General features: G+C 37.1%; 1 protein-coding gene across 2 annotated transcripts in view; it reads left to right on the top strand.

The window, feature by feature from the left end:
* Positions 1-10,608, top strand: part of FAM3C (FAM3 metabolism regulating signaling molecule C) — a 42,818-nt gene extending 32,210 nt beyond the window's left edge. For both annotated transcript variants that reach the window (XM_073328198.1, XM_073328199.1), the window contains exons 6-10: positions 1,521-1,579; positions 3,076-3,126; positions 3,827-3,911; positions 7,068-7,194; positions 8,686-10,608. In XM_073328198.1, the coding sequence (XP_073184299.1) occupies positions 1,521-1,579; positions 3,076-3,126; positions 3,827-3,911; positions 7,068-7,194; positions 8,686-8,775 (412 nt within the window). In that variant the 3' untranslated portion in view covers positions 8,776-10,608. The remainder of the gene's footprint in view (positions 1-1,520; positions 1,580-3,075; positions 3,127-3,826; positions 3,912-7,067; positions 7,195-8,685) is intronic.
* Positions 10,609-13,440: the final 2,832 nt, after the last annotated feature.

Raw genomic sequence — 13,440 nt, 5'->3', positions numbered from 1 at the left:
CTTTGTTAAGCTAAATAGATTGAGTCCTTTGAGTCTATCAGTATAGTGCGTGTTTTCTAATCCTTTAATCATTCTTATGACTCTTCTCTGACCCCTCTCCTATTTATCAACATCCTTCTTGAATTGTGGGCACCAGAACTGGATACAGTATTCCAGCAGCAGTCGCACCATTGCCAAATGCAAAAGTAAAATAGCCTCTCTATTCCAATTCAAATTCCCCTGTTTATGCATCTGAAGATCTCATTAGCTCTTTTGGCCACAGTGTCACACTTGGGAGCTTGTGTTCAGCTGATTTTCCACCACCACCTCCAAATCTTTTTCAGAGTCACTGCTTCCCAGGGTAGAGTCCCCCAATCTGTAAGTATGGCCTACATTCTTTGGTCCCAGATGTATACATTTACGTCTAGCCATGTTAAAACACATATTGTTTGCTTGCTCCCAATTTACAAAGTGATCTAGATTGCTCTGAATCTTGTCTTTTTTTTTTTTTTTTTTTTTACCATTACCCTAATTTTTGGTCATCTGCAGGCTTTATCAGCAATGACTTTTTCTTCCAGGTCATTGATAAAACTGTTAAATAGTGGAGGACCAAGAGCCAGTCCATACAGGACCCCATGGGAAACAGATTTCAAAATGTAACTGTAAATGGGGAATCATCACCAAGTGGATCTATCAGCCACTTTTTAATCAATTTAATGTGTTTCATGTTAATTTTATGTTCTAGTTTTTTAATCAAAATGTTGTGTGGTACCAAGTCAAAAGTCTTAAGTATATTATCTCCACACCATTACCTTTATCAACCAAAATTATAATCTCATCAAACAAAAATATCAAGTTAGTTTGACAGGATCTGTTTTCCATAAACCCATGTTGATTTGCATTAATTACATTACCCTCCTTTACTTCATCATTAATGGAGTCCCATATCGGCCCGAGCTCATTATCTTCCCTGGGGTCAATGTCAGGCTGACAGGCCTGTAATTACCTAGGTCATTCCATTTAACCCTTTTAAAAATTGGCACAACACTGGCTTTCTTCCAACTTTCTGGAACTTTCCCAGTGCTCCAAGTCTTATTGAAAGTAAACGTTAATGTCCGCAAACTCCTCAACCAGCTCTTTTAAAACTCTTCTATGCAAGTTATCTGGACCTGTTGATTTTAAAAATGTCTGACTTCTGTAGCTTCTGTTTCCCTCCAAATACAGAATTGAAATATTTATTGAACACTTCTGCCTCTTCTGTGTTGTTGATCATTCTACTATTTCCATCTAGTAACGGACCAACACCATTGTCCAGATTCTTTTTGTTTTTGATTATATTTTAAAAACTCCTTATTGTCCTTAACTCTGACCATAGGTTTCTCCTTGTGTCCCTTGATTTCCCTTATCAATTTTCTATAGTTCCTAACTTCAGATTTATATTCACTACCACCAACTTTTAAGTCTTGCCTTTTTTAAAATATGAAATGCTTGTTTCAGAGGTTTTTCATAATTCAGATGTAAACATTTTATTTTTGTTTCAGTTTAATGAGTGGTGTTAAGAATAATGTTGGCAGAGGAATAAATATAGCTTTGGTAAATGGTAAGTCATATTTTAAATGTGCAAAGTATTTTCATTCAAAGACCATTTCTCAAATAGTTCTTAAGGCATTTAGAGAGGGTGGGAGAAAGACAGCCAGGAGGCAGAGAGAGAAGGAGAAGAAAAAGTGGGGGAGGGGAGTCATAGGAAGCAAACCCTCAGATTTATATTGAAAGTAATGTGCAAAAATCTCTTAATTATAGTTTAGTTTAGAAATGCAGTGTGGCAAGATTAAAATTTTAGTGCAGTTCTTCTCTAAAAATTTACTGTAAAATGGGTTCACGGGCTCCATGTTCATTTTATTTCAATGATTATCAGCTAATATATGTTCTGTTTACATGTAAAATGGAAAAAACTGCCAGGCTTCCAAACTTAATCTGTGATCAGAAAGTCAAATGATCTTTATTTGTTAATTTGCCATCACCAGTGGTAAAGATTCTGTGAGCCAAATTCTTCTGACACTTGTTTTCAGTGGAGCTTAGTTAAAAGTTCCATTGATAATGCCGGAATAGAATCACTCATTCTTTCATAGCTAAGGATCAATATATGCCATGATTCCACAGCCACAGAGCTTCCCACCAAATGTTATTTGTTACAGGATTATGTTCCAGAATTTAAGCTTTCATTAAAAAACAGACGAATTCTGCACATATGATTGTGAAAGAGAGAAACTTGAAAAATGTATATGTTGTGATTGACAGACACACACACACGATTTCAGTAGTAAAGATGACCATTTAAGTGTCAACTTTGTCAGCTATTTCACTAATGATGATTTTAGCAGAAATATCCAGCTATTGTGCTTATGCCTCAATCTTAAACTGTCTCCACCTGACCAGAGACCAAAATGTGGCAGTTGGGTAGGGAGCAGGTGAAATGGCCTGCTGTCTTCTACAATGCAGTTAAGATGTAGATTTTTGTATTTTCAATGCATATCAAAAACTGACTGGAACAGCATAAAATAAATTCTTATCAAAATGAGTAACAGGCTACTCTGCTGGTTTTAGTATTCATTTTCATATCTAATTCATTAAAATCCTCTAATTTAAATGAAGCTGCCATGACTGAAATTTCCAGTCAGCTGCAAAAAGTGCCGTTTTCCACACACTCATTGCTAATAGGGATAAAAAGTAGTAAAAGCTAATTTTTTTTATTAAATAGATACAGGAAGCAGGTCTTTTAAGTATGAATGTGCCATTTTTGTACTGTTCTTTAAAACTGAGAAAAACACTCCTCTTTCTACTGCTGCCTGTGTAGTTCTGTCACTAAGATGGCAGTGCTCTTCTTTGTCTGTCTTGTCTCTGACTGTGCATAGTAGTACAGGAACAGGAAGTTAAAGGTGTTGTTTTCATGGAAGAGAACATACCAGCTGAGAATTAGTATGGTATTTTTTGCAGGCTCTCAAAGCTATACTGTCACCGCTGATTGGTTGTTATGAAATGTTGAATATATTCTTAAGAACTTTGGATATAGACACACAATGTAAGCTTTTTTTCTAGGCAAAACGGGACAAGCATTGGACACCAAGTTCTTCGACATGTGGGGAGGAGGTAAGTGTTCATGAATTGTTTCTTGTATAAAAATAATTTTGAATGGCAAAAATAAATCGCTTCTCATCACATTTTAAATGTTTGAATTGAGCAGTTATGTAGTCATTTCATATATCCTACTATAGTCATGAGGAGAGGACAGGTAAATAGAAGCACACAGATCTTTTGTTATCTATACACATGCACATAAAGGTATTTGCCCTCCTGACTAATTATCCCCCTAATGGCAATTCTGACAGCAGACTAAAGAAGCCATCGTGTGCCAAAATGGCATGTAAACTGTACTAGTAAGAGTTATCGTAGTGCTAATAAATCGGTTTTCTAAATGACTAACACGCCACTCTTGTGTTATATAAGTTTGGCTTATTTTTTTCCCACTAGACTAATTTGATGTTGAGTACTTTCCCAATCTGGGCTACCAGAGCTTCAGTTTATTGCCACCATTTTGAATTTAAATGGAAACAAACATCAGGTATTTTATTACAAGAGAATAGGTGAAACTGCAGCTATAGAATTAAGGTATACTTTCTCTGATGCTTTAGTCATCTTTTCCCCACTTAATTTCTTTGACTCCATGTATAAACTATGTATAAGGAATGTCTCAGTGTTAAATTAGCACTGCTGAAGGTGTCTTGTCTAGATTTGGTATGGTACTGTAACTGCATTTTGCGGTAATTCTGTGTATTCTGTCTCTGTTCAGACGTGGCACCGTTTATTGACTTCCTAAAGTCCATTCAGGATGGAACTATAGTGTTAATGGGAACCTATGATGATGGTGCAACCAAGTATGTATTGACCAAAAATAGTAAATTTTGCTTATCCTGCATTTTTAAATACTTACCATATATGTGTATTGAAAAAACCCTAAACTGTTCCAAAAACATGTTTGAAAAAGTTTTGCTTCTGGGATAATATCATTGACACTGTCCTTTATGGGAAAGTTTCTTAATTTTATGATCTTGTAACCTGAAGAGTGAATACTCCAGGCTGTGCAGAATTAAAGCATACAGTAGAACTTCAGAGTTACAAACACCTCGGAAATGGAGGTTGTTCATAACTCTGAACAAAACTTTATGGCTATTCTTTCTTTCAAAAGTTTACAACGGAACATTGACTTCATAGAGCTTTGAACCATGACTGTGCAGAAGAAAAATGCTGCTTTCCTTTTATTTTTTTAGTAGTTTACATTTAACACAGTACTGTGATGTATTTGTGTATGTGTGTGGCTCTCTACTGCTGCGTGATTGTGTACTTCTGGTTCCAAATGAGGTATGTGGTTGACTGGTCCGTTCATAACTCTGGTGTTCGTAACTCTGAGGTTCTGCTGTTTTTAGTACGCTACACATGTAGATGTTATTATTATAAAACCTTTTAGATTAAGTGGAGCAATGAATTGGGTCTCAAAAGGCCTTTTTGCGGTGAGTGTGTTCCATGCACAACTTTGACATCTAAATAACTACATATGTAATGTCTGTCTGTTTGCCATTACCATATCAATAGATTGTGCATGTTTATTTTTTTGTTATAAAGTTAATTTGAAACCAAAGAACTCATTAGGTGCATAGTTTGTGCATACATTGCAGGTGCAGTTGATTCAGTATTGTATACATGAATATTCATGTATCTCAGGTTTCATCTCCTCATTCTCAACCTCTGGTCCTAAATGTTGTTTAAACCAACACAAGCGAATAAGTCAAGAGTTAAGGTTGTCGTCATGACTGTTAGTTAATTGATTCCCTTTTGTTTAAGTATTGTAATTGCCACTGTATGTGACTGAGGTGGTGGCATTTGCACTATATCAGTAAGCTACAATAGGTTGTGCTTTAGTAAACTGGGCTACACAAGGAGATGATGTGAGGCAAACAGTCAAACCACCAAAGTGTTCACCAACAGCCAACTAATGCAGACTCTGTGTCTTATTGCTATTAGGTTACAGGTTATCTGTTGTTTCCATTTTAAAAACTAAATAGCCATTACAAATAATTTTTGGGAGTTTTATGCAACCTGTCCTTCAACTATGAAAAATAATTCCTTGTGGAAGAAGATGAGAACAAACAAAGAAGTTATGAGCAACTTTTTCCTAATTAGGAAAAAAATTAAGTATTCAAAATATTTTTTGTAAATATTTTTCAAACTCTGTTAACCCATCACTCTCCAGCCCAGCTGTTCTTTCAGTGGCAGATTATGGCACAATAGCCACTTTCCATGGTGAAGCCTAGATTTATAATGTTGAACTGTTCCCAAATTAGGTTGTACAATAGAGTGGGTTAACAGCGGCTGCCTATTCCAAACTACGAAATGCTGGGGAAAGAGGGCAGTTAAAAATTATTACTTTTCTCCTCCAACATCTCCTTCTGCTTCTCCCCCACCTCTGAAGGGGTGTCTTCCACCATCCCCTCCCCTTTAGACAAGCTGTCTGTTACCTGTTTTTCCTTTCATGATACTTAATATGAGATTTCTTTTGTTTTGTTTCAGTGTGTACTTTGTCCCAGCTGTGTACTTGCAAGAGCTGGTGTCTAAGTGTGACAACAGCAAAAAAAGGTTCAACAGGTCAATAGGAATGTGGGTTTTGGCAGTCCATGTCAATAACCAGACTCTAATGTTCACTAGTAACTTCATATGAATAACAAAAACCTCATCAATATTGCATTCCGGTAATAGTAAATGCAAACAATTTCAACAAAATCTGTGCCTTATCTGTAGAGCTGTATTAGTGGAATGTAACCATCTAAATATTCTGTACAATCACAGGAAAGTAGCCCCAAAATTAACTTAATTTGGTGTGCCCAAAGTTTTTTATGCTCTGGCTTAATGTGATGTATTCTGAGTTCATACCATATGATTATAGCACATTAGTTAGCAGTAATCAAAAGTTTTGTGGCGTGCTCAGAATTGAAAACGGGCCAAATTATTGGCCAAAATATAGTAGCTGGCAGGAGAAAAAAGGGTTGCCTCACAAAAATTTTGGAATAAAATGTATCTTGTTACATCATCGCTGTATCTTCCCTGCTATAACTGGTTTGTTTAGATCTAAAGCCATAATTGTGGCAAAGGTTAATCATCATTAATTTGAAATTGGGACCTGAGCAATCATATGTTTCATCTTTCACTTAGTTGTGATCAGACTTAATGGCCTGCTTATGACATCAAAATATTCAAAAATATAAAGTCAAAACCTAGAGATAAGCATATAAATAATAAATAATTCATGTGGTAGATTGTAATCTACAATCTATCAGACCTATCTTGGAAAGGCTGATTGATATCTTCTTATGGCCTGAGTGAGTGATAGTATTCCAAAAATTGTTCTCTATATATATGGGCTGAGCAGGTGGTGATCAGATCCAGATTTAGGGCCTAATCCAATGAAAGCTTTCATGTGTGCTTAATTTTGAGCACATGAGTAGTCCCACTGAACTCAGCTGGAGTACTAACATTCTTAAAATTAAGCATGTGCATAGATCCTTGCAGGATTGGAGGCCTTCGTTTTTACAGGTTTGGATCCCCGTGCTGGCCACATGAGATTTTGGCATCAAATGGTAGAAATTTCATTCGATCAACTGGCCTCATTTAAAAAAAAAAAAAAAAAAAAAAGTCCTTGTGGCACCTTAGAGACTAATAAATTTATTTGGGCATAAGCTTTCATGGACTAGAACCCACTTCATGCCCACAAAAGCTTATGCCCAAATAAATTTGTTAGTCTCTAAGGTGCCATAAGGACTCCTTTGGTTTTTTTGCTGATACAGACTAACACAGCAAGCACTGAAATCTGGCCTCATAAAGAGAGGCATTCCCAATTCTAATTGTAACACTAGCCCTAATACCAACGAACTGGAAATTTTATTGTGTGAATTAGAAGCTGAATGGTGAACTAAGCAATAAAGGATCTAGCTACATGTATTATATTTTTCACATTTAACACACTTTGCATTTTGTTCAAGGCTTAATGAGGAGGCACGGAAACTGATTGCTGAACTGGGAAGCACATCTATTACTAACCTTGGTTTTAGAGACAACTGGGTCTTTTGTGGTGGAAAAGGAATTAAGACTAAAAGTCCATTTGAACAGGTTTGTTGCTAATATTACTTTTCAGAGTTCGATAAGTCAATTTATACTAACCGAGGCTTAGCCTATTATATGAACACCAAACATTGTCTCAAACCTATCACAGTAGATATTTAGTATTTAAGTTCCACAAAAAATTATTTGAATATTTAACTTCTTTTAAATATACAAAACGATGCTGTGATAAGCACCTTAGAAAAACGATGCACAGATCTACATTAAAACTGATGAACTAAAACTCTGTAAAATGAGTTTTTCTTACTTAAAAAAAAAAAAAATAAAGTAGCTATAATATGGTCATGTAGGCCAGTTCAAAAATCAGTGTTTGAAGTTCAAAATTTAGGCACCTAAGTAAATAACCTAATTTTCAAAAATGCCTATCATGCAACAGATCCCAATGATTTCCAGTTGCTTTTGAAAATAGAACACTTATTTCAGTGCCTACATACAGTCTAAGGCAGGGGTTCTCAAAACAATTTTTTTGGTGGCCTCAGAGTGTGGCCACCAACTCTTGCTGATGGCTGCATTGACAGTTTTTCCTACAATACTAAATTAACTTTAGGAAAAACAAAATAAATATGCACATATACATGGCCAAATCAAAATGTATTTATGTAGGGTTTTTTTCAGACTCAGTAATAAAAAATAATTTATATTTGTGTCTATTCTTTACTGGACCTAAACAGAACAGAAACACAAATAAGGTGCTTTGCATGTTCTTGTCTTTTTATTGTTGTTCCTTTTGCTTTTTTGGTTGCAGCTCCTCCCCCCATTCCCCCCCAGACTTGCGAGCTGGTAAGTCTTCTGCTGTGAAAAGTGATATTTGTATGTTTGTTAGTATCACTTTTCATAGCCGACTTACTCAGCCCTGGCAAGCCCTGGGACAAATTCCACCCTGGATGGAGAGGTGGGCAGGAAGGCAGCAGGGCACAGGGATGATGGCGGGGGTGGCGAGCCTGGAACCAGAGCCTGCCACCATGTGGATGGAGCCCAAAGCCCCGTGACCAAAGCCTACCTGCTCTACCCCCGGGAAAGTGGGAAACTCACCAGCTGTCTGCACCTCCAGAGTTTGTGTTTTCAGAGGGGGGCAGGGCCCAACCACTGCTGGTGGCCCTGGAAGGTGGGGGGAGCCCAGGATGCTGTGGCCGCAAGAAAAGACGATGAGAAACTCTGGTCTAAGGAGCCTATATTTAGCATCCACTTTTCCAAATTCATGGCTATTAGCAGGTATTCTGTTATGTCATTGATTTTGTATGGTTCATGATTTGGGTTAAGATTTGGGTTATTTGCAATGGGTGTCATTGATAAGGGAAAAGAATGTATTTTGTCTCTAGTTCTATCTCAGACCTAAAGGGTAGCCTTTGCTAAAGGATGTATATGCATTTCTGGAGGGCATGATTTTTTTTTTAAATCATGGTAGCCTAGCAATATTTATAATGGTAACAGGACAAATGGTTTTATTTTTAACAATGGCTTCATGTTCTCTATTTGTAGCATATAAAGAACAACAAGGATACTAACAAATATGAAGGCTGGCCAGAAGTTGTTGAGATGGAAGGCTGTATCCCTCAGAAGCAAGACTAAACGATTTAAAACAAAGAATGTGAGAGAAAATGCACTTTCTGCTATTATAAGGGAGAGGGCTATGAAGAAGATACTATGTTATGTAAATATTTTTAAAGCATGCATCCATCTTGTCGGTGTGCGCATGAGCATTGACATTTTGAATATCAGAATTATTTATTTGCTAATACATGTAGAAATCGTTTTGTAAATAGGCCCAAAATAAACAAGACAGTGAAACATTTCTAAACAGCATTCCTCAAAGTGCAAAATTTAGTTTGCCTATGGTAAATAATCATTTTAGTTCTACTGACTAAGCAGTTAAGTAGCCAGTAAAGGAATGAGCTCATACTGAAGGATATTGTACTGTCCTATAACAATGTAAATGTTGCTTTGAGTCCGTAACCTTTGTGGAATATGTAGATTTTAGTGAGAAATTAAAAAGCTTTAATTTTTTTATCCTCTGCCTTTTGGTGGCAGCATCACTTTTTATTAAAGATCTATTCAGTTATTCTAGTACAAATGCGTTAGAATTTTGTTTTGCAGCCCCCCCCAAAAAACCTAATAATCAACAATAATAATAATCAACAAAATTAGCGTACTTTATACAACAGTGTAGATCAGCCACGAGAAGCACAATTAAATAAATTTTTTATTAAAACAAAAGTAAATATATAAATACTTGTACATGATATTTAAAAAAAGCTTGAAAAGGTTTGTATTTAACATGGAAATAGTGTTTACTTTGTAGAAGATACTTGGCTTAATAACAGTTCTATGACTCAATTGTTTTGTTTTTATTACAATTTTTGTACCAGCTGCCTGACCTTCAGTTCTACCTACTGCTGTTCAGCAATACTAACTAGCTGATTGAGAGAGCTGTCTGATGGAATGCCCTTCTGTTTTAATTCTAGTCCTAGGAGCGAGATTTCCCAGTGAGGGAAGCATGTTAGAAAATGGGCTGTTTCCTTATAGGAATTAATTTAGTATACATAATTTTATGCACAGTTTCACTACTACCTGTGCTGCTTCTAATGTGAATCAAGATACTCAATCAGTACTTGGGATGTTACAGAGAGCATTTTGAGATATGAATCAGGTGTATCAGTTGGTATTGAAAAACTAGCTAACACTGTTATCTTCATCCCTTTCAGCAATGGATTTTAAAAAACTGGACAAAGTTAAAGTGGCCTTATACCATAGCTCATGTAAGAGTAAATAGAAAACCGAACACTTTCTGTAGAAATCAATTTTTTAATCACTTATATTTTTTAGTAGGGCAGGCTTAGAATTCTTTTTCTGAATACAAAGTGAGTACAGTGAAACTGACTATCCAGGCATTCAGTGTACAGGCCCTAGAGCAGAATTCTATTTAATCTCTTGGAGTTCTACTTATACTGTTTGTTCTAGTACAAATGGTCAACATCTTTGAGCAGTACTATAAAAATTTTTTTAGGAACTTCAGTATGAATCACAAATAGTGCCACTCAGAATGTTCTATAATCAGTATCTTCTGAGACAAACTTAAAATGGTTTGCACTAAAATCTTTAAAGTAATACAGGGAATAATAACTTTGTTCAGAATAATATCCACCTCTTAATACAGGAATGAGTAAGACTGGAATTTGAATTGTTTTCTGTTTAACTAGCCTGCTATGTAACGTTTTCCCCTCAAATTTAAAGTAGAACAGCAATAAATGCACCTTATACAGTGAAACCATTTATTTGTAAACTGTCATGCAGATTTTTAGTTCTTACTTGAGAGAGATTACATCGTACGTGTCAAACTATGTATATTTTTTCATCAAATAAAGTAAAAATCCCCTCCGTTCTATAAACTGGAAACTAACTTTATTTCACAATGTGAGATTAATCAAGAAAATGAATGTATAAACTTTAGTGTTTAGGTAATGACAAAATACATTTGTTTGTACTGTGAATACTCCATGACTGAGTATATTGCTCTTCAAGATAACATTTGAAAGAATCCTGAAGATACAATACTTAGTGGTGTATATAGCTATATTAAAAAAAAAATCCAGTTTGTATATGGATAATCTCTCTAGGCTATTGTCTTACTAGCCTGTGTAATACTATTCTGATATGAGTGCCAACAAAATATGACATTCATACTGGGCATGTCTACACTACAAACTTAAGTCGACCTATGTTAGGTCGACTTACAGCCACCGCAGTAATTACTGTGGTGGCTGATGTCCACACTACTTTCCTTCTGTTGGTGATGCACATCCTCACCAGGAGCACTTCCACCAACTGAAGACGGGCAGTATGGGGAGCTGAGAGCCAGGGCTCACAGCTCCCTGCTAGGAGCCCAGCTGCCCCCTCATGCTTCTCGCCTCCCCAGCGGGTGAGGGGGGCAGCTGCCCAGGCTCCCTGGCTCCCCACTCAGGGAAACGAGAAACCAACCCAGAGGGGAGCCTGGAGGCAGCAGGGCTCCCAGCAGCAAGCACAATCAGCAACCTGGTTGAGAGTGGGGAGCCAAGCTGGGGGGCAACCAGGCTGTACCTGGAATCCACCACAAGCCCCAGGCTTTCTTGTCAATTTCACCGCTCCAACATGGAGCATGAAATTGACAAGAATGACAGCCAACTTAAGTAACGCAGTGTCTACACGGACATTGCATTGCTCTAACTACACTGACATAAGCCCTAGGCCTCACGTGGAGGTGCAGTTATTATGTTGGTATAGTAGGGCACTTACATCAGCAGGATAAGGCTGTATTGTGTACACTGACCTAATTAGGTCTATGTAAACTGCCTTACGTCGACCTAATTCTGTAATGTTGACCAATTCTTAGTTTCATACTAAATTGTCAAATATTCCAAAGATTGGATATATGTGCTGAATGTCGAAGGGTGTACAAGAAACAGGTTTTAGTAACTGCAGAGGTTTGTGTTCTAATCTGTGCTTTGTGGTTTGAGCCAAGTAATGCAATCTGCATACATTTTTTTTAATACTATTATCATTCAGTCCTGAGGCAATAAGAGTTTCACAAGCTTCTGACAGTTCACACAGATGAAGGTAGGGAGCTGCTTGACTTTGGTGGAGGGATGAGTTAACCCATCATGTGACTCCTAAAGAGCATGTATTAAACAATTTGACAGTATTAAATGTACAACTGCAGATTATCCCACTGTGAATGAAAGATGGTAAGAATAGGAAGAGGCCAGTATGGCTCCATCAGGAGCTCTTTAATTACCTGAAAACCAAAAAAGAATCCTACAAAAAGTAGAAATATGGATGAATTGCTGAGGAGGAGTGCAAAACAATAGCATAAGCATGTAGGGACAAAGTCGGAAAGGGTAAGGCACAAAATGAATGTTACACCTAGCAAGGGACATAAAAGGTAATAAGATGGTATTTAAATTCATTAGGAGCAAGATGAAGGAAATTGTAGGTCCTCTACTTAGCGGGGGACGAAAACTAATAATTGATGACATCAAGAAGGTGGAGATGTTTAATGCCTGTTTTGCTTCAGTCTTTACTAAAGTGGTTAATGGTGACCAGATCCTCAACACAATATTAACAAGAAAGGTGAAGGAATGCAAGCTAAATTAGGGAAAGAACAGATGAAATCGTATTTAGATGTATTCTGGTAGGCAGAGCCTGATGGAAGTTCATTTTAGGTAATCTTGGAACCATTATCAACTATATTTGAGAACTCATGGAGGACAGGTGAGGTCCCAGAGACTGGCCAATGGCAAACATAGCGTAGTATAGGGGGACAAAGAGGACCTATGGAATTATAGACCAGTCAGCCTAATTTTGATACCTGGAAAGATACTGGAGCAATCTATTTGTAAGCACCTAAAGGATAATAGGGTTATAAAGAATAGCCAGCATGGATTTGTCAAGAACAAATCATGCCAAACCAACCTAATCAGTTCCACATGCCATTCTAATAATCAGATTAGGGAAATGTGGTCTATATGAAATTAAAATAACGTGAGTGCACATCTGGTTGAAAGACCATACTCAGAGTAGTTATCTGTGGTTTGCAGTAAACTGGGAGGAGGTATATTTGTTATGAGAGGAGACTCAAAGAGCTTGGCTGATTTAGCCTAACCAAAAGAAGGTTGAGGGGAGATAAATTGCGCTCTATAAATACATCAGAGAATAAATACCAGGGAGGGAGAGGAGTTATTTAAATTAAGCACCAATGTGGACACAAGAACAAATGGATATAAACTGTTTATCAACAAGTTTAGGCATAAGAACGGCTTTACTGGATCAGACCAAAGGTCCTTCTAGCCCGTATCCTGTCATGGATGATCTGGACTTGACCTTTCAAGGTTCCTTCCAGCCCTACATTTCTATGGTTCTATGTACAATTTTCCAGTTTGGGTTCAGCATGTAAAACTGTCCTGCCCTGCTTGAATTCTGTGCATAAGGTCACTGGAATATCTACAGCAAGTTGTTTTTGTAACTCCTCATTGAGCAATGCCCTGTCGCTGAATTGCATGAGGGACTCCAATGTGGGTGGGTGTCTCAATCACTAGCATTCCAAAGTGTCATTGTGTACATCTGTGTTTCCTAGAGAGTGGGGTGCATTTCCCTGTTGGTGAGTGAGGGGACTAGCTGAGGGCTGTGTAAATCTTCTCTTCCATGGCTCATGATGTCAGCTTTGATTAAAAATTAAAACTTGACTGCTATGGTTGCAAAACA

This window comes from Lepidochelys kempii, chromosome 1, assembly GCF_965140265.1.
Source record: "Lepidochelys kempii isolate rLepKem1 chromosome 1, rLepKem1.hap2, whole genome shotgun sequence".
NCBI lineage: Eukaryota > Metazoa > Chordata > Testudines > Cheloniidae > Lepidochelys > Lepidochelys kempii.
Note: the sequence above shows the minus strand (reverse complement) of the source record. Positions and strands in the feature narration are given on the sequence as shown.